Genomic DNA, 21,167 nt, shown 5'->3' with positions numbered 1-21,167 from the left:
AGAAAGACACCTCATCTCAAGTTTAATCTTGATAATGATCTAAAATTTCTTAATTCTTCTTCACAACGTTCCTTTTTGTATCCTTACAAATTGCTGATAAAAAAAATAGTTAAACGAAACAGAATAGTTATAATTTTCTAAAAGTAGAAATGAAGATGGAAAAGAAAATGCGAAAATGCGTTTTCTAAAATTGAAAATTGAGTATAAAAAGATTTAAGAAAAAGTGATTATAAATTTAGGTGCAGTGACAGAAGGAAGGGGAGGTATTTACGTCACATTCTGCATGCATATATAATCCCATACTCATCTTTTCACTTTGTTAGTCCATGATTTTGGCTTCTTTGTTTGTCATGGGTCTCTTCTTTTCAAGGAATCTACCATTGCTCTTTCTTTATTCCAAGAATGCTTCTGCACATTTCATTCCCGACCACATGATCTGCCTCGTCTCCCGCACCGGCAGGGAGCTGCAGCGCTACCACCTTGGCCGCCGCCAAGTTGTCGGGTCTGTCTCTCCATTCCGTTGCATCTTTATCACCAACTTCTCAAATTCAATCTTCTTTTTCAATTGGGTCTTCTGGAAGGCCTGAAAGTTAAGATTTTTACTAATGGGGGAGCATTAATTTTGAAAATGAACAGATGCATTCCGTACAGATACACGAGAAAGGGAAGCCAAGATAATGAATTGGAGGTTCTGGTGATCAGTGCGCAGAAGGGCAATGGAATGCAGTTCCCCAAGGTGTTTATTGTGTTTAATTACATGGAATTTAGAATGGTGAAATTTAGAATGTGACATGTGTTTGGATTCAGGGAGGTTGGGAGAACGACGAATCCATGGAACAGGCTGCTGTAAGGGAGAGCATAGAGGAAGCTGGAGTCGTTGGAAACGTGGAAGTTAGAATCTGCAATTTTCCTTTTACTTTTTGTTACAATTTGCCAAACATTAATTGCACCTTTGAACCTTACCCTCCTACTTGTTTTGTTGCAGAATAAATTGGGTAAATGGTTTTACAAAAGCAAAAGCGAAGACACCTTACGTGAGGGATATATGTTTCCTTTGCTTGTGCAGAAACAATTAGAGAATTGGCCAGAGAAGAACTTTCGAAAACGAACATGGGTATGTCAATAATCTTTAATCTTTGTTTTGTTTTGGTTTGGTTTGGTTTGTGTGCTCCAAACCAATTTTGCATCATGGTGCAGATGACAGTTGCTGAAGCAAAACAAGTGTGTCCACATCCTTGGATGAAGGAGGCTTTGGATGTGTTGGTGAGTAGACAACCCCAATTGTGGAGTTTGCAGAGAGACACAACAGAAGGAATAACAATCATCGAGAGATTGATGGTAGATACTGAAAGAAATTTCTAGAATGTCCTCCAGAGCCTCCTAGATGTACAAATTTTATTTATTTTTGTAGCCTCCGAAAATAATATTTAAAGACATTTATACCATGTTAATGAGAAGTAAGGGTTTTCGGACAATTGGTGAAGGAGACTCGTAATAAGGTTAGATACCTTTATACATATATCAGAAGAGACATGAGAAAGAAAGGAACATAATCATAGACTAGGCTAAGAACACTCTTGTTCTTATTACTTAAAATGCTCTGGAGTTGAGGTCCTTTACTCTTGTTTAGAAACAATTAATGCCACTTTTAATAAAATTATCTCAAGTATTCACATTCTTTTCACATTCTTTCTATTAAATTTCTCAGTTACCATTCATCTCTATTCTTTTACTATAATTCAATCATGGGAAACAAATTAAATAATCCTCCCCTGTTATAAATACGACAACATCAAGGTCAAACTTTTAAATAATTGTAATATATACACTTTATTACTTTATTTGGTACAAAAAGTGGAAAAAAAATGTAGTATTTGTTAAAAAAAATCTTCCTGGATAAGAATGGTGTGGTTCAAACAATTTTTGTTTATGTCTGCTGACCTTCTAAAAGATATTTCATTTTGTCATAATACATCAGAATTTCTTTTGGAGAGATTTGAGAAACTTCTCCTGATACAAGACCATCACACTTTTTCTATCTTCCCTTCACACGATTTCTTTATATACTAAAGATTTGTGGCTTTCTTTTATAAATATGATTTAGTGACCTTCGATTATTCTACCTATTTGAATGTGTTTCTAAGACAATGAAATTCTTCAAAAATAAGATACATTCAACATCAGTTGAAAATTTTGATCTATAATTACTGTTACGTGTTCACTGTATATAGATGATAATGTTCAACATTCATGGTTTTAATGAAACCCTCTGAAACTTAAGTCGCAGTCTGTGAAGGAAAACTATATTTTATAGTTTATAGACATAAACTTCAGAGAATGTATCAGATGAATAGGTAAACATATTCTTCAACTCTCTCATTTCACAAAGAGAATCTTATGTTTTCTTCTTTACTTACTTTGATCCGAGTATTTTGATGAATGGATCTTAATAGGCCAAGTAGAGCAAAAACAGGATGACAACTTAATGATAGTTGGTGTTGTGTAAAGATGGTTTATTTTCTATTTTGATTATCATTGGAATTTTTCTGATGTTCTCACATTAACCTGAGACATAGCAGTTCTGTAATCTTTCACTTGATGCACCATGTATAGAAGGAATACCACTGAAAACTCAAGGTATAACAAAAGTTAAAATTAATTAATGTATAAATTGATTTGTAGAAATAGAGAAATTAAATTTATTTGTGTTCTTGTTCTATTCCCAAAAAGGGGTTTTGAAGAAATTTACTGACAGAGATCTCATATTATAAAAATATAACTCAGGATGGATCTATCAATCTCTTTCAAGAAATGTTTGATAAATTTTTTGTTTAATTTACAATTCTGTTGGATGGGGAAGTTCTTGAAGTTAATATTTAAATGTGAATAGGATGACACACCTCAGAAAGATCTTTCATGCGTAGTTTCTTTCTGGCTGTTGATTGGAAGAGGGAAATACGTGTGTCTGGAAATAGTTGTCTAAGATTTGCTTTTACTAAAGTTCAAAGAATGGTCATATCTATGCACATTTAAATTGTTTTAACTGAATTCGGCTCTTTCGAAAAATTCTTCTTTAGCAGAAAAAAAAAGTTACTTTAATTATCCCTTATATGGAACAAGTAGCTTTATATAAAACCTTTTCATATGTGAGTCTTTTCTTCATTGTAATTCGCTGTCCTTGTTCATCCGTGTCATCAAAAGCTGTTTTTTTGTACACTTTGATTTACTGAACTTTATTGTGACCAAACACATATGCTTTCTTTATGTACCTAAAAATAAATGTCTTGCAGAGTGTTAGCATCATCGAAAGTTAAGGTTGGTTGGAGAATCTTTGTACAACCTGGAGTGATTTGGGGTGTTAGTACATGCATGTTTACTACTCCAGCCTCAGGTTGAATACTGCATCATGTAATAATATATTTGAGTCCTGCATTCAATTCTGCATAAGCATTTGAAGGCAACCCAAAGATTTTATATGTTATCCAGCTAGAAAGGCAACATGAATAAACAAATGAAGGTGGTTGCAGGACCCAATAATTATTACTCCCTTTCCAATATGCAATTTGCTAAACTTGCTTGCATTGCTTCTCATTCTTTAATAATAACATCACAATTTTATTCATAAAAATAAAAGCAGTAAATGAAAATATTTGAGTTCGGTTAAATTTTGAGATGGTTATCCTTGTAAATTTTATGGATTCGAGGTTCCATTTGAGAAGATATTCCGACGTTCAGTAATAACATAAAATATAATGAGTATAGTGTAAAATACGAGTTGAAAATACTTCATTTGTTGTGTTGTTGTTCTTCTTGTCTCAATTATAGTGGTCTCTTGTTTGTTCCCCTTTATCCAATCATCTTCTTTTTCTTATATATGATAGTCTTTTTTCTTTTTTCTTATATCTGGTCTTGTTTTGAACTATATTCTCAAATTAATTACAATCCTATATATACCATCAATCTTCATAATTACCGCTCTCCTATTTTTATAAAAAATAAATAATTTTTTTAAAAATAAAATAAACATTAACACTATTTCACTTTGGTGAAATGTTTTTGAGAACCACATCTTAACACAAAGTTATAATAAGACTTTGTCATGTGATGCAATGATTAGGAGCCATCACCAATTCTGATTTTTTTAAGCACAAGTTGCAGTATTTTTTAGGGATTTTTAGTATTTTATTACTTTGTCTCTTATAATAAGAAAAATCTGAAAATGTAGAGGCTGTCATCTGAGTTTAAAATGCAATGAAGATGTGGAGAAGATTAAGATATGGCCCACACCTTAACTTTTCATCATTTTTTCTATTTTCAATTAATCAAATATCATTGCACTACTTTTAGAAGTAAAAAAGTGAACTACTATTCAAGAATCCTATGTGTTCTGCTGAGTAAAAGTTTTTTTTTTACTCACAGTAGAGCGTGTAGTCTGGATTATTAAGAAAAGCAACTCTGTTATACCAAAAAAAAAATGTTATTTTAGTTTAATTTTAAAACCAATTTTCCATTAAATAAAATGTCATTAGTTATAATTTAATAAATTCGCATAATTAAAAAAAAAAAATAGTTCAGCAAAAGGGTAATACAATGCAGTGTTATAGTGAGTCTTAAAATTTGAGATGATATATAATTTAGCATAGTGCATATTGTGAAGCTTAAATGCAGTGATGATGTTAAGAATGTGTTTGGTGATAGGAAGTCTAAAACTGTTTTATAAATAAGCATTTGAATGTGCATTGGTGGTGTGTAATGGAATGAAGTTCATTTACATGTGCATTTGGTAGGAGTGATGTTATTGTTGAAACATGCTTAATAAAAACGTTAGGTTGGAAAAAGAAGATGAGAAGCCAAACAAGGCTTACAGTCCAATTCCATGGCAAGTACAGCTACCTAATAACTTGTAATTAAGCTTCCAGAATCACTTAATTCAGTAATTTTGCAGTTGAAGTGGAGTGATTAAGAAGACATGACATGGTTAATTAGAATGCTTAGTTAATAAGAGAAACTTTTATACGATTGTGTTGCGTGGAGTGTAGGGTAAAGAATTGAATAACCTTGATAACATTAAAAAAAATATTAAATATAAATTAATTTTATAGATAAAAAATAAGTAGCTGCTATATTAATTAAATTAAAAATATTTTGGAAAAACCTTCATAATACACTCCTTCAACTAATTTTGTCACGTCCCCTCTATCATACTCCACTTAATAAACACTCCTCCTAATCTTTATTAAGGTAAGAAAACTCATTAGTGAAACATTACCTTCAATTTTCAAAATTTTGTTAATCACAATTTAACATGAGTCAAGTTCAATAATTAGATGAAAGCAAACCTGATAACTATATTTGAAAATTATAAAAGAAAAATCTTATTTACTCCTTATAAAACGAGGAGAATGTTAATTACGAAAATTGATTGGATATGTAGTATTATAATTAATTTGGGAATATAACTTAAAACAATATCAGAAGGGGCATCATAACACTACGGTATATAAGGAAAAAAAAAAGTGGTATGATCAAGACAGAACAACAACTCGACTAAAAAACACTGTTTTTGGCTAAACTAACTGTTCTAGTTGAGAGACATCTCTCTTGACTAGAACTCACAGTGAGTAATTTCAACTCATACTTTACATTATACTGATTATATACACTACATTTTATGTTTTTATTGACTTAAGCATCAGAATATATTCTGCAGGTCGAGTCCCCTTATTTCCTTAAAACCAATTCATGAAACTTGTAAGGATATTATCTTGGAGTTTAACCATCTCATCTATAATACAACGAATCTTCATTATATTACTCAATCAACTTCATGAGCAATTGTTTATAATGTATTTTTTTATAAATATATATTTGTTCAAAATGATTTAATATACCCATGTATTTCATTTTTAAAATGGTGTGCGAATCTAGTATTCTTTAATAATACGGTATTAGGAAAGTCTCCTTTGATCTGAATTTCCATTAATAAGGTGAAATAAGTAATAAATTGCAATAATTGATAGATATCCAATTTTGAGAGATTGAGACATATGTTGTGACATAAATAAAGAAGCAGTGCACACTGAATTTGGCACTCCTAAAGTGGCATTCCACTTCTGTGGCCTATATATTTGTCACATCAAAAACTCTTTCACAGTTATTAAAATTCCATGGCATGTACTTAGTTGTGTTTTGGTTAAACAAAAAGTAATGTTGTGTGAGTGAACGTGGGAAGATTAGTGTAAAAATTGGGAGAAAAGAAAGCAATATGACAAGGGAAATCCTAATATGCCGAAAAGGAGTAGAATGTAGGACAAGAAGTGAAGAAAACAAAAAAGTGGAATTAAGGATGGTGTTAGCAGAGATAGATAGATGGTGAGTCCTACAAGACAAAACTGGTGAAAAAACAACAACAAGAACTATTCTTCCATCTCCAACCTATTTCTCCTTCTCTTCTCTGTTCCCCACTTTCCATCCATATATTTTTTTTTCTATTTATTCTCTTCATCAATTACTTTCTATTTATATTATTAAATCTATCATACACTAATAAACACGACCAATTTATATATTATATAATAATAAATTATATAAATTGATAATAAAAGTTTGTGTATAAAATATGTTTTATATTTTTTAATATAAAGATGTCTATCATAATCCGTTTAATTTACAAAATTTTATACACTAAATTTGAATTTTTAAAAAATTAATATATTTACCTTTTTTAAAATAATATTAGAATCGTGTTAAAATTATTAGAAATCTAACAAATATTTTTGAATTAGACATTTCAGTGATACATGTTCTATGAGTGTTGGTGTTTGATGTGTGTATCTATCCGACACGGATACACCATTTAAGACGAGGGTCTGAATTTCCTATTCATTCTATTTTCTATCATTATCAATTTAATTACTGCTAAATTGAAAAACATTATAAATCAATATTTGACCAATTTGGTTGTGGTATGAGATGATTCTTTGAAGAGAACAGGAAGTAAATACGTAGTGAAGTAGATAGATACGTATACGTAGGTAGATAGATACGTAGATAGATACATAGATAGATAGGGTTATGTGTGTTTGGGAGCACACAGGCTGGAGGTGCGTCCAACTCATGGGAGTATTTTTTATTAATTAGAAGAGTTTAATTAAAAATGAGATATTATTGGAACACTTGCTTTCTTTCTTTCTTTCCCCCAACATCTGCTTCTGCTTCTGTTTGGCTGCTCACTCTCTCAACCATCCCATCCCCTCCTAATTATATCCAAAATCCAAACAGAGCATAGCCTTCTGCGGCTGAGGTTGCCGCCACTCACCAATGCTGCCTCACAAGCACACCCTCGTGGTTGTGGCGGCCACTCTGGCGCTCATGCTCGCCGCAGCATACGCAGATCTGGCCTCCGAGCGAGCCGCATTGCTCGCTCTCCGCTCTGCTGTCGGCGGCAGAACCCTCTTCTGGAACGCCACCAGGGAGAGCCCCTGCACGTGGGCCGGGGTCCAATGCGAGCGCGACCACGTCGTCGAGCTTCACCTCCCCGGCGTCGCTCTCTCCGGCCAAATCCCTCTCGGAATATTCGGCAATCTGACACAGCTGCGCACCCTGAGTCTCCGCTTCAACGCGCTGCGGGGTTCCGTGCCTTCAGATCTGGCGGCGTGCGTTAACCTTCGGAACCTGTACATTCAGCGGAACCTCCTCAGCGGCGCAATCCCTGCGTTCTTGTTCGAGTTACCGGACCTGGTTCGGTTGAACATGGGCTTCAACAACTTCTCAGGCCCGTTTCCGACGGGCTTCAACAGCCTAACGCGGTTGAAGACTTTGTTTGTGGAGAACAACCAGCTCCAGGGCCCAATCCCCGACCTGGGGAAATTGAGCCTGGATCAGTTCAACGTCTCCAACAACCTCCTCAACGGCTCTGTCCCTCTCAAGCTTCAGACATTCCCTCAGGATTCCTTTCTTGGCAACTCCCTCTGTGGCCGCCCACTCTCTCTCTGCCCCGGAGATATAGCGGATCCTATCTCCGTCGACAACAACGCCAAGCCCAACAACAAAACCAACCACAAGCTATCTGCCGGCGCCATTGCGGGGATTGTTGTCGGATCGGTTGTGTTTCTTCTGCTGCTCGTGTTCCTCTTCATTTTCCTGTGCAGGAGCAAGACTGCCAAGAAGACCAGCGCCGTCGACATTGCTACTGTCAAACATCCTGAGGCCGACGCCCAGGTTCTTGCAGAGAAGGGGCTTCCGGATGTCGAGAACGGCGGTCATGCCAACGGCAATTCTGCGGTGGCTGTGGCTGCGGCTGCGGCTGCGGTTTCGGCGGGGAATAAGGCCGAAGGGAACAGTGGTGGGGCGGCGAAGAAGTTGGTGTTTTTCGGTAATGCGGCTAAGGCGTTTGATTTGGAGGATTTGCTCAGAGCTTCGGCGGAGGTTTTGGGGAAAGGGACTTTCGGGACGGCGTATAAGGCGGTGCTGGAGGCAGGGCCCGTGGTGGCGGTGAAGAGGTTGAAGGATGTGACGATTTCTGAGAAGGAGTTTAAGGAGAAGATTGAAGCGGTGGGAGCTATGGATCATGAGAGTTTGGTTCCTCTCAGAGCTTTCTATTTCAGCAGAGATGAGAAGCTCCTTGTCTATGATTACATGCCCATGGGAAGCTTGTCTGCACTTTTACATGGTTAGTCAGCTTTACCATTCCTTCTCTCTTTTCAGTATTTTCTGTGCTCGCTTTTCACTCAATTTCGCCCTTTTCCAGTTCTTGGACAATCATTACTTACTGTAATCGAGTTTCTTTTTTGGGCAATGCATCATGGCATGGCTATGTTAGTGATTTTCATTTCGCTGCATCTTGGCAGCATGCTTTAGGAATTAGACTCTTAAATACATTTCACATTCCCTCTTTTATGCATATGGTTGGGGTTATTGAAGATGTGATTTCGCACTATGTCTTTAAGGTCCGATTGGATCACATGGGTGGTTGTTTGTCTGAATTGCCTCCCCATCTCCTGCTATTATTAGACTAGGCTTTAAGCAGATACTGGTAGATGGGGTAATTGAGTTCTAAGTACTGTTTTTTTATTTCAAATTGAAAATTTTCACTGTTTATTTCAAGAGTTTCCAAATCCCATAGGCTTCATTGGAACTGTGTGAAATAGGGCCCGAGGCAAAGGCTCATTCATTACTCATTAGTGTACCTACTGTGGTACGGTACCATGGGTGGTGTTCTGATCTTTATTTGATTACAGGAAACAAAGGGGCGGGTAGGACGCCACTGAATTGGGAAGTGAGATCAGGTATTGCACTTGGAGCAGCCCGTGGCATTGAGTACCTGCATTCACGAGGGCCTAATGTTTCTCATGGAAATATAAAGTCATCCAACATCCTCTTAACCAAATCATATGATGCCAGAGTGTCTGACTTTGGCCTTGCACATCTCGTTGGCCCCTCCTCCACCCCCAACAGGGTCGCCGGCTACCGTGCACCTGAGGTGACTGATCCTCGCAGGGTGTCTCAGAAGGCAGACGTGTACAGTTTTGGTGTGCTACTCTTGGAACTTCTGACTGGGAAGGCACCTACCCATGCTCTCCTGAATGAGGAAGGAGTAGACCTTCCCAGATGGGTTCAATCTGTGGTTAGAGAAGAGTGGACTTCTGAGGTCTTTGATCTTGAGCTCCTCAGGTATCGGAATGTGGAAGAGGAGATGGTTCAGTTGTTGCAACTTGCAGTTGATTGTGCAGCACAATACCCTGACAAGCGCCCTTCAATGTCTGAAGTGGTAAGGAGCATAGAAGAGTTGCGAAGGTCTAGCCTTAAAGAGGAGCAGGAGCAGGACCAAATCCAACATGATCCCGTCAATGATATAGAATTGTAGAAGATGTATCTTCTGCCCGAGTTTCTTCCTCTGGACTTTGCTTTGTCAGAGTCGGAGCCCATATTTTACCTGCTAAAGCTAAATCCTGTGCGTATGTTGTTGTATTCTGTAGCTTGGGCCTCAAATTTCTTTGGCACCAAACTTTCCAATTTCTTGGTTTTTTCTCTCTCCTCAAATCTCCATTGTGCCGTCTCCTCCTTTTTTCTTCTCAATTAATACATTGGGGGAGTGGATATCTGTTCCATTAGCTATTGTTGTTGTTGGATTCTGGTTGATTGTAATTATTACTTTTGCTTTAAACATGCCTTTTACTTTTGTTGAATTCTTGTGTCTGTTGAAAACTTGTAATAGAGATGTTATAGTAGCTGTCGTAGGATGGTTTGTTGTGATGTCTCGTCGGTGGCTTTTATTATTGCCAAAAAAGTTGGTTGCGAACGTGATCGCCACCTTGGTATGGTAAGGATGGGCTTTGATTAATTCATCCTTCTTTTTGCCACTTGGTTTAAGATTTATTTATACGCACACACCACAAACAAGGTAATATTGACATTAAAGAATTCAGTGTAGTTAAAAATAAGTATAGTTTTAGTTGAGTGTGAAATTTATCTTTTTTTTGTGTATTCCTTTACATATACTAGGATCTTTCCCTATCTCCTCTGCATTTGGTCTTGTTACTGATTTATTTCAGTAATAAGGACTAATCACTGAGTATCTTTGATTTGTGCTAATATAAGAATTAATGTCTTTCAATATCAGTAACAGGAATTAACACCTTTAAATATCATTATTGAGGACGATTTGCTTATTCACCAAATTGGGTTCAGTCCATGGTGTTACTATTTTAATCAAAAGTTTAATCTAGTAATAACTTTCTTAATGTAGATTTTTAAATTTAAAGATGAATGAATGGTTGGAAGTTGAAAGAATAGAAAAAAATTGTAGAGGCAGAGTGTAGAAAGAAACATAAGAGTTGTTATGGGTGAGGGCCACATGGTGTTTTTTGTTAATATATGAAGAAAAGGTTAGAAACAAAATAGTGAGACAGTGATGTGATGTCTCTGTCTCTTGTTCTTTGCTCAATGTCTTATTACAGTATACCTTCTGTAAAACCATATTTTCCTAAAATATATTTTTTAAATATATTTCTCAAGACTTCTATTCAATGTTTTTAATTAATTAGAAACGTAATTATTAATTAGTTTCATTCACCAGTCAAAGTAACACTTCATTGACGTGATAGTATATTAAATTAAATAATAATCCATGTCAAAATTCCGTTTATCACGTAACAAACTCATTAACTACGTTTATTAGCGATAATTTATTACATGATTTCATTAAATGTAGGCATGCAATAAATCTATGGAGCGAAAAACAAATCTTTATTATAAATTAATCAAACAAATTTTTGAAAAAAAGAGACTAAATATAAAATGTAAAAATGTATTTGAAACCAGTAAATTTGGTGTGTTATTTACTTGTCAAATGTCAATAAATTTAATGATCAAAACAAAAAAGAAACTTTTTTTTATAAAAAAAAAATGATTTTTTTTTATTCAACTCTATGTCAAAAATTCGCAAATTTACAAGTGATGAACAATTATTTGTTTTTTTAAACATCATAAATATTTTAACATGAAACACAATCTTCTCATTCCAACCTTTTTTTAATATTTTTTTCGCATTATCAAATATATTTCTTCACATTGTTAAATAACCAGTAAAAATAAGTAATTAGTTTTAGGGTTTATGGCCATATGAAAGTGTAAAAATCAATTACAGTGCAGATGCATGCATTGTTATACTTTATTTCAATTTAAGATTAGGATGTGTTTTATTTATAGACTTGATTGTAAAATAATGACATTTAATTGCTATTTATTTTCTATCATTAATAAACAATACTTTATTTTCTTCTATAATAATAACAATGCCATAGTTTCTTAGTTTAGACTGCTGAAATTTTCTTTCTACAGTACTTATTGTTGCAAAGACAATTACATTTTGTTTATTTTCTCAGACAATTTTTTAACAGTTTATTTTATTATTGGAACTATATGTTTGAGATTGAAAAGATTACAAATGCATACACTTAAAATTAAATTGCATTATTATTGGAACTATATGTGGTGATTGATGTTCTTTGCAATCTCTTTACATGGTAATACAGATATGATGGATGCTACAGAATATTTTCATGATAAAAACCTTCCATCTCATATCAAATTTCATAATTTCTTAAATATTTAAATATATTTATTTAAATTATACTTATTTTATTTTTTCGGGTTTTGTTTAGATAAAATAATTTAAATTTATCATTGTTTCAATTACCAAAAAATCTAAAAAAAATTAAATAATTGTCAACAACTTAAAAATACCAATATTGATAACATTTTCTAGTTCATCTTGGTTGTTTTTTTTTTCAAAGTTTTCCAAAATTTTTGTTAATCATATTGGTGAAGTATTTTCTTGATTAAGTCACATGAGATTGTTTTTAAATAGATATTAATTATAATTATTTTTAAAGATTTTTAGGATATTGTTAGTTAAGTTTGTTTTGTGAAGTTTTGGGTAAGAAATTAATGAGAAAAAATAAAATTAATAATGATTTGGATGTATTTAGAAAGAATATTGTAAATGTTAAGGGAAGTGTTAAAGATTGATAAAAAGAGGAAGGTTGAAGAAGCAGTGTGGGTGGTCGGAAGGAACCCTAGGCGGTGAGAATGGAGGAAGAGAAACTGAGAGAGGTGAAGCTCTTCATTGAGACTTGCAAGTCCAATCCCTCACTTCTCCACAACCCTTCTCTTTCCTTCTTCAAGGCTTATCTTCTCAGGTTTCATCGCTTTTTTTTCTTCCCATTTTCATCCATTTTTTTCATCGCTTTTTTTTCACCGCTTTCTTCTTCCCTCACTCCTGCAGCCTCGGTGCTCGCATCCCTCCCCAACCCAAAACGGTGCGTTTCGTTTCTCCTTTCTTATTAACACCAATTCTATTCTTGAATCTCTGCTTTTTGTTACTCACTCACCTTATGCAGGAACCAGGTGACTTTGATGAGAAGAAGCCGGAACCTCCTTCATCTGCTCAAGATGACCTTGTGGAATCTGATGTAGAGTTGGATAATGCCGATGTTGTTGAACCCGATAATGACCCTCCTCAGAAGGTATGCTATCTTATCTATGCTTTCTGCGTATATATATATATATATATATATATATATATATATATATATATATATATATATATATATATACTCACTGCAATGACCTAATTTGTGTTGCTATTGCAGATGGGAGATCCTTCTGTTGAAGTGACTGAAGAACAGATGGATGCTGCTCAACTGGCGAAGTCAAAAGCAGTCGATGCTATCTCGCAAGGCAAGGCAATTCATGATTACTTACACTCTACCCTCTCTCTTTCTCTCTCTTTTAAATCTCAATTTAAGCTTCTGGGACTTTCTTTTAAGCTTCTTGGACTTTCTTTCAGTTTGCGAATTGAGTTTTTTTAATGATTTTTTCAGGTAATTTGGATGAAGCGCTGGAACAACTTACAGAAGCCATTATGTTGAATCCCCAATCAGCTATACTTTATGCTACAAGAGGTGCTCATTCTCTCTGTGTATTCCTCTTCCAGATTCAAGTGCCTTTTGATAAATTTCTTTCAGTATTGCTTTCTTACTACTCTACAGTTTATTGTTCGTTTTGCCTTCTGTATAATTTGGAAATCTCGATTTCTTGTTTTCAGCTAGTGTCTTTGTGAAACTGAAGAAGCCAAATGCTGCTATACGGGATGCTGACACTGCCTTGAAGGTTTATTTTATTGCTTGTCAAACGTAGAAAAAAATGGTATAAAAGAAATATCTGCGCCATAGTTTTGTGTACTCAAAGGTGTATTATTTGTTCCAGATTAACCCCGACTCAGCCAAAGGATACAAAATACGAGGAATGTCAAGGGCTATGTTGGGACTATGGGAAGAAGCGGCGAGTGACCTTCATGTGGCTTCAAAGTTAGATTACGATGAAGAGCTAAGTACGGTACTTAAAAAGGTAATTTGCCTGCTTTCGACGGATGAAATCTGCAGAAGGAATCCTTGTTCTCTTTGTAATTGTATCTTTTTTGGCTGGACAGGTTGAACCCAATGCCCGCAAAATCGAGGAGCATAGGAGAAAGTATGCTCGCTTAAGAAAACAAAAGCAGCAGAAAGGAGATTCTATCAAGACTGAAGCTCCTATCAAGAAGGAGCAAGAAACTGAAGCCCAAGTAAGTATAGATTATAGTTTCAGTGATTGAACAATCTTTTTGATAGTTAGGTTTGCAGGATGCTATGATGCCTTGATATTCCAAAAATGAAAAAAATAATATCAAGAGCATACATGTATCTGATAGGATGCACATAGGATGTTCCTTGATGCGTGTATATCCAAGGAATACTCCTATTCTTTTTTATAGACATGTATTTTAGGGACTTACAAACTTATCTTAGCCCTATGTTTTGCAATCTTATATTGATTTTGGGTATCTAGTATGTAACTGTTTTTTTTTTTTATCGAGTATTGTTTTCAATGGATTTAGTTTCTGTAGGCTACTTTTTGTGATACCATTGTGATGTAACAAATGACTATCTGTCATTTCCTATGAATTCATACTTCTACTATAGTTGTCCTATTACATTCTATTTCCTCCTTGATTTAAGTGGAATATTTAGTGATATGAAGTTGTTCATTCTCTATATGCACCTTAATAACTATGCTATGGGGTGATCTACTTATAGCTAAGTTTTTTTTTATGTTGACTTGTTTTTTTCAGGTTCAAGAAGCCTTATCTGCTTTAAAAGATGGTAAGTCTTTGTATTTCTCATCTGGGTGATGGTAATAAAATTCAGAAACCTTTCTTTGTTGACTTCATTATCTTGTAGTTAATGTGAAAAAAAAAACAGTACACAATATTTCATTGTCTGATCTGTTCCCGCATCATACTTTTCATGTGGCTGTGGTAAACGCTTTAGTATGCATATTTTAATCATAATTGCTCACCTGCAAAGTAGGCTAACTTCATGGATGTAGGATGTAGAGCGGTAAGAAGCTACATTGCCTAATTAAACTAAAAACTCATGCGCATGTTGTGGCAGTTTGTAGAATATTTAATTGTGATATTTCATTTTTATTCCTAAAAGAATAGTTGTTGCAATTTATCTGACTATCCTTCGATTTATATTTAATTTAATGATCTATTACATTTGTTGTATTCTAAAGGGCAAGTCATTGGTATTCATTCTACTGGTGAATTGGAAAAGAAGTTAAGTGCTGCATCAAATACATCAAGATTGGCGATCCTGTATTTTACTGCAACATGGTGTGGCCCTTGTCGCTTCATTTCCCCTATTTATACAAGCTTGGCTGAGAAGTACCCAAAAGTTGTTTTTCTAAAAATTGACATAGATGAGGCCAGAGATGTTGCTGCAAGCTGGAATATTAGCAGTGTTCCCACTTTTTTCTTTGTTAAGAATGGCAAAGAGGTTGACAGTGTAGTGGGGGCAGACAAAAGTACACTTGAAAGAAAAATTGCACAACATGCTAGCTCTCATTAAGTGAATACCTTATAAAAAAGACCTTGATTTCAGTTTACATGTCCATAGTGTAATTCAAAGGCTAAGATTAATTTAGTTCCAATGTATTCTGTCTAGACGTTTCCTCTGTCTGATTGCATGTAGAAAATGTTAGTGTTGATTTGGAACATGTTTCAAATTTTAAGGCTGATTTTAGGTTTGTGATTACTGTAATGGGGAGACGGAAGTACACCATATTTAGTTAATGAGTTTTGGAATCGGAGCCTTTCGTACTGGGTCCATCTGAGGGAAAGTTGTTCTTGTCAAGGAAGAAAGAAGAAAGATAGAGTTCCTATCCAAATATGCAGAAGGTTACTTTGTGAAGTTTTGGGTGGGTCAGTTTTGGGCCTCCGAAGCATTCTTCTTGTATCTGAGTAGAGGATGCAAACTGTGGTGATTGATAGGAAGGGCTGTATTTTAACATTGATCATGGTATGAACGGAGAACAATGGTGGTCAGGCAAGTATGCCCCTGTCGTCTAGTAACCGGCAAGTGCTGGTGTTGATGTACCCATCTTCCCCGTTATAACACGTTCACTTATGATATTTTTTGTTTCCTCTAAGAGCAATTAATTGTGGTAATTTCATAAACATAAAAATTGCCACACGCAAGCTTCTTTAACAGAATATAACGAGTTCTCATGAATATGATAGCAATGATACAAGAAATAACGTAGCTGCTGTGACCTTCAGCTTTTTTAGCAGGCCGGAGCATATATGAACAGGTTATCCGAATAAAAAGGGGTGGTAAATGATTCATTTTCTCTCGTTCTTGGAGTAAAATCTCAAAACCAAATAGAAGAACAACCTGTAAAGAACACCCCAACCTAGCAGGATTAAAATGTCATACCATATGTTTTGCATTTTGATATCCATTGAGGACAAGATATCTACCCCTAATAAGCAGTTAGCTGGCAGGCTGGTGTTATGATGTTTGCTGGGCTTCAAGTCTCCTAATGGTCCGGGGGATAATTCTGCTTTGTTTCCTGTGTAGCAGTCGAGGTTCTTGAATTCATTTGTGAGCAATGCCTCAAATGGATATTTGATTGCAGAAACATAGTGAAGCCACCTCCAATAAATGGGTATCTGACTTTGCTTGAGGAAGAAACCACAGGTCAAAAAGAAGAGTGCTGTTGTGGCTATGACTACTGCATACCCTGTGATGTAACTAGGCACAAGTGCACTGACAAGCATCACATATCCGTTGGTAGTAATAAGGGAGGCATAAAGTGTCAGCCAGAAATACCAGAGATTGCTATTCAAGTGGAGCATTTCTTTGGTTATGGCAGCAAATGTGAGTCCTTGAACAGCGAAAAATGGGAGGTAAACAATGAGGGAAGAAATAACATATGAAGAAGCACGGTAAGCGTTATGGGAAGTCTCCCTGATGAAGATGAACCTCTCCATGATAAAAGATGGGACTGCGTCATTGGAGGAAAAGAAAACAAGGCACACTGCAAATATGTAGAAATTGAGGAGCCTATTGACGTCTTTGAAAGAATGATGACTCAGATTTCCAAAAATGCTGGACAGGATAAGTGCCATTACAGCTAACACAATCTCACGGGAGAGGAAGAGTTCCGGGGTGCGAATTACATTTAGTGCTGTTCGCCACGAGAGCACTGCAACCTCACGCAACCATGGGTTTGCATACTTGGATCCTAAGACTGGCTCATCAAGCACTTCCTCAATCTCAAATCCTTCAACCGAAGGGGCATATGAATTTGCCGAGTAGTCCATAGACTGGTCATCCACTGCAGGAGTTTTTGGGGGGCGATAAGGATACCGATAAGCTGCAGAATATTGGTTGGAAGCTGCACTTCTTGGTCCTGACATGGGTGTTTTCCCTGGCGTCCATCCTGGTGTTCTTGCTGGAGTCCATGATGGTTGGCGCCGCGGTGTTCCTACGACACCATGGTAAAGCCAGATAGAGAAATCTTTGGCTGAGAAATCTTTGTAGAACTGAGAAGCCAAACGTGGGTGAACACCACTGGTCATATTCCTTGGTGTTGGAACAGTATTCCTTTCAAGGGAGTTATCGAAATTCTCATCATCGTCATCGTCGTCGCGATAACTAAACTGTGCAGAATGAGGTTGTTGTGTTCCAGCAATAAATCCTTGGCTGCGTAGGCTAATCAAGTGTTTAGATGCAGGGGTGTTCCTTCTGAAAAGTGTCCTTGGAGTTTTTGGAACAGGGGTCATGGCTGCTGGGTCAGGTTTGAGGCCATCACGTTGGAATTGGATTAGGGGGTCAAGCCCAACTGTTGCTTGATCATATTCACTTATAACATCTAGAAGATACTCAATACTGTTTTCTCCATCAGGTACAGGCCTTCCAAATCTGGACAAATGAGCTTGTAGTGCATCTGGCTTCCCCATGTATATCAATGTTCCCCTACAGCACCATCAAATACAATAGCAAATCTGGTCAGGAATTTCTTTTTCATGTTATGTTGTGAATATATTGTTCTAGTTCATCCACGAAAGTCACATAATGGTTTTCCTAAAAGTTTCTCACATAGTTCTAGCTTCTTATCTAATCATAAACTGATGTATTCAATATCTTTTTTGGTCTTCCTGTCAGTGCCTATCAGTTTCAGATGGTCTACATAATAAAGCTCTATGTCTCCTCATTTTAGGCTCCTTGGATAGTAATATAAACACTATATATAGGCTCTGAAATTTTCACCTTGCAAGGACGGTGATCTGATCCAGGAGCGTTTGGATTCTAAATGAAGGCTGGTGTATGGTCATAAGGACAACGCTTCCTCCTCGAGCTATGTCTTTAACCTTTTCTACAACACTGTAAGCACTTGTAGAGTCAAGGCCTGAGGTAGGTTCGTCAAGAAACAGAACTGATGGCTTATGGATGATGTCTATGCCAATAGATACTCTTCGTCGTTCCCCTCCTGACACTCCTCTCCTTCCTTCGTCACCAATATATGTATGTGTAGCACTCTGAACAGAAATTAAGTCATTAACCTGCCTTTTATGTTTAAACGAGTGAGAAAGACAATGGATTATATATACCTGTAAGCCCAGTTGGTCAAGGATTTCATACACCCTCTTCTTCTTTTCAGCCCTGGAAATGGAAGGAGGAAGCCGAACTTCAGCTGCAAACATAAATGTTTCAAAAACTGTCAACATAGGGAAGAGCTGGTCATCCTGCATCACATATGATGACACCATTTTCATGTAGCTTGTAGTAATCTGCACAATAATATAGCATTATTAAGTTAAAGAGAATAGGAAGAGAGAATATTTCCCTTTGGTGATTTGAATCCATAAATAAAGAAACTAGAGGAGCTCATTTTTACTGGTTTTCCATCAATTCTAACTGATCCTTCTAGACTCCCTCGAGCAATTCTCCCTGCCAATGCATCAAGAAAGGTGGATTTTCCAGCACCACTAGGCCCCATGACTGCCATAATTTCACCTTTTTTTGCTTGGCCAGAGATATCATGAAGAAGATATGTTTCTTTCTTGATCCATACTCCATCCTTTTTCTGCTTTTTTATGATGCTATACGAGAGGTTATTGAATTCAAGGCCATTGCCAGGAGTGGACTTCTGGGGTCCCAGTTGGTTCACATTTCTTCCGATTCCTGGTTTGTCCGAGTCCATTAGAGTCTCCAGGCTTTTTTGTCTACGCGTTCTTTCTGGCCTCGCCATTGCAGTGAACTTCAGCAACCACTTCTGGCCTTCTTTGTTGCTGGTATATGGGACCTTAAAGCACTAAAGAGGGTTATAAGGTATGAAATACGGACAAGAGTTGACGGTGAAAATGAAAGCATTTCAATGCCATGGAATGGAAGGTTGTGACTTGAGATAATGGGGAAGACAACTGAAACAAATTAAGCATCAGACGGCAAACTTTGGAAGAAGGGTGCATTCCATTTCTGTTTCTCTTTGGGTTTATCGATAGGTTTTCTTTGGTTGTACCGAATAGAATGATATTTTTGTTTCACTCAGCACTAGAGACGGCTTTAACATCCATTGATATTTGCTTCCCATAAACTAATTGTTTTAACATTTAGAGCTACCATGTTTGTATCCTAGGATTGGAGGTATTTGTGTAACAACATCACAGTACTTTATGCATGTATTTCATCATAATCAACTCAAAACAAAACAAAACAACGCATCAAATTTCAAAGTTACCTCAAAATTTAATTCAGCATTGACATAATACGAAAAGAGTGAGTGTGATCGCTTGTAAGTATATGCACATGTTCCTTAAACGTGTTATAGGTGTCTCTCGCAGACGGAAAGTGCATATTTTAGATTAAAGTTGAAAAGGCTTAAAAGTATATTTATTCTAAAACTAACAAATCATTCTCTCTGTGCATTGAAACACACAATTTTGTGTTGAAATTCATAAAAATGTTTTCGTAAATTTAAACCTTTACACTTGTGTAAATAAGAGTGATGGTTGGAAAACACTAATATAAAAGTCTAACTAAAATGCAGAGAGTAACCAAAGTTCTTCTGAAATATTAAATACTGTCATTATTCAGTGGCTGTTAACCAATAATAGCCAATAATTTTGAAAGATGTAATTACCCAAAGAGAAATATGTGATAAATAAGTCACATTTAAAAATTGACTATAAAAAACATAAGGGTTATGCATAAAAACAAAATTGTTTGCCTGATGATTAATAAAAGTTCATGCATTTAGAAACTAATATTTCACTATTAAGTGAAATAAGGAGTTTCTTTTTCAAAAACGAATCCGAATAGGTGAGAAATGAGTAAAAACAGCAAATGTGTTTTATTTTTGTTTAGAGATGAACATGTAAGAAACAATAAATTTGTGTACTGAAAAGAGAATGATGAGAAGAAAAAAATATATAAAAAGAATATCTTAATTTTCTTCTCTCATACAGTTTATCATTTTTTTATATTTAATTTTATATTCTAATATTTATTAAAATTAAATAGTGTGTGTTATAAAAAAATTAAAAATCTATTTTTTATAAATTTCTATACATACATGCCCAAAACTCTAAAATGTTTGGGTGACACGACATCCTCTCCTATAATCCTCCGCCAGTCAAACACTTTATAAAATCAATCTCACTTTCTATCAATTTTCTTTCCTTTTTTTCTCCTTTAAAATTTTAAAATAGTTGAAAAGGTCAACAAACTAATCACATACTCTGTCCTTAAATGTAAGAAAAAAAATTTATCTTGAATATGGATATAAAACACAATAAATTTCAAGAGTAAATTTCTTTTAATTGAAAATTGCCCTATTGAATTTGAAGAACCAAATGGTCGAAAAGACACACATCCTCTCAACCAAAATCATAAGATAACAACCTCACTAATTAATTATGATAGTCTAGGATTAACAATAACAAAATATCATTAAAGATTTATTGGGTAATGGTTTTCATAATAAAAGGTAATAAAAGGTAAATGTTAGAGAGAAAGAAAGAGTTTGAAGAAGTTAAAATAGAAATGAGATGGAATGGAAGGGAAATATCGATGATAAAGGTGGAGATATTAAGAGAATTTGAAGGCCGGCAAATGGTGTTAGGTTGAAGGTGGTCGGCAATCTCAGAGAGATCAGTAGATTCACCATTTGTTTGTTTGGAAGATTCTGTTTGTTCTTCTCAAAACAACCAAACAATGAATGAAATATATATATAATAAGAACTCTTGTTCCTCACTTCACTCTCACTCACTCACTGA

The 21,167-nt window shown here is 35.5% G+C and overlaps 4 protein-coding genes across 5 annotated transcripts; 3 read left to right on the top strand and 1 right to left on the bottom strand.

Annotated features, from left to right (window-relative positions):
* The first annotated feature begins 290 nt into the window (after positions 1-290).
* LOC137809844 (nudix hydrolase 18, mitochondrial-like) lies at positions 291-1,574 on the top strand. The gene is made up of 5 exons (XM_068610911.1): positions 291-502; positions 637-736; positions 808-891; positions 986-1,114; positions 1,198-1,574. The coding sequence occupies exons 1-5, from the start codon at positions 327-329 to the stop codon at positions 1,360-1,362; spliced, it is 654 nt and encodes a 217-aa protein (XP_068467012.1). The 5' UTR covers positions 291-326; the 3' UTR covers positions 1,363-1,574.
* A 5,452-nt stretch (positions 1,575-7,026) lies between these two features.
* LOC137813060 (probable inactive receptor kinase At1g48480) lies at positions 7,027-10,187 on the top strand. The gene is made up of 2 exons (XM_068615356.1): positions 7,027-8,671; positions 9,240-10,187. The coding sequence occupies exons 1-2, from the start codon at positions 7,321-7,323 to the stop codon at positions 9,863-9,865; spliced, it is 1,977 nt and encodes a 658-aa protein (XP_068471457.1). The 5' UTR covers positions 7,027-7,320; the 3' UTR covers positions 9,866-10,187.
* A 2,262-nt stretch (positions 10,188-12,449) lies between these two features.
* Positions 12,450-16,015, top strand: LOC137813059 (TPR repeat-containing thioredoxin TDX). 2 transcript variants are annotated; one of them, XM_068615355.1, is made up of 10 exons: positions 12,450-12,701; positions 12,788-12,821; positions 12,903-13,028; positions 13,155-13,242; positions 13,386-13,466; positions 13,610-13,674; positions 13,771-13,911; positions 13,994-14,125; positions 14,672-14,702; positions 15,118-16,015. In XM_068615355.1, exons 1-10 carry the CDS (start codon positions 12,592-12,594, stop codon positions 15,450-15,452), a joined length of 1,143 nt encoding a protein of 380 aa, XP_068471456.1. In that variant the 5' UTR covers positions 12,450-12,591; the 3' UTR covers positions 15,453-16,015. The 2 variants fall into 2 exon arrangements, with proteins under 2 accessions (XP_068471456.1, XP_068471455.1); XM_068615354.1 differs by having other exon boundaries at positions 12,788-13,028.
* Positions 16,016-16,061: 46 nt separating this feature from the next.
* Positions 16,062-19,288, bottom strand: LOC137813058 (ABC transporter G family member STR-like). Its single transcript, XM_068615353.1, has 4 exons — positions 18,787-19,288; positions 18,500-18,679; positions 18,159-18,427; positions 16,062-17,864 (listed from the first exon to the last, which is right to left on the bottom strand). Exons 1-4 carry the CDS (start codon positions 19,138-19,140, stop codon positions 16,226-16,228), a joined length of 2,442 nt encoding a protein of 813 aa, XP_068471454.1. The 5' UTR covers positions 19,141-19,288; the 3' UTR covers positions 16,062-16,225.
* Positions 19,289-21,167: the final 1,879 nt, after the last annotated feature.

Source organism: Phaseolus vulgaris, chromosome 2 (genome assembly GCF_000499845.2).
Source record: "Phaseolus vulgaris cultivar G19833 chromosome 2, P. vulgaris v2.0, whole genome shotgun sequence".
NCBI lineage: Eukaryota > Viridiplantae > Streptophyta > Magnoliopsida > Fabales > Fabaceae > Phaseolus > Phaseolus vulgaris.
The sequence above is the reverse complement of the archived record's forward strand: the minus strand, read 5'-3'. Positions and strand labels throughout refer to the sequence as shown.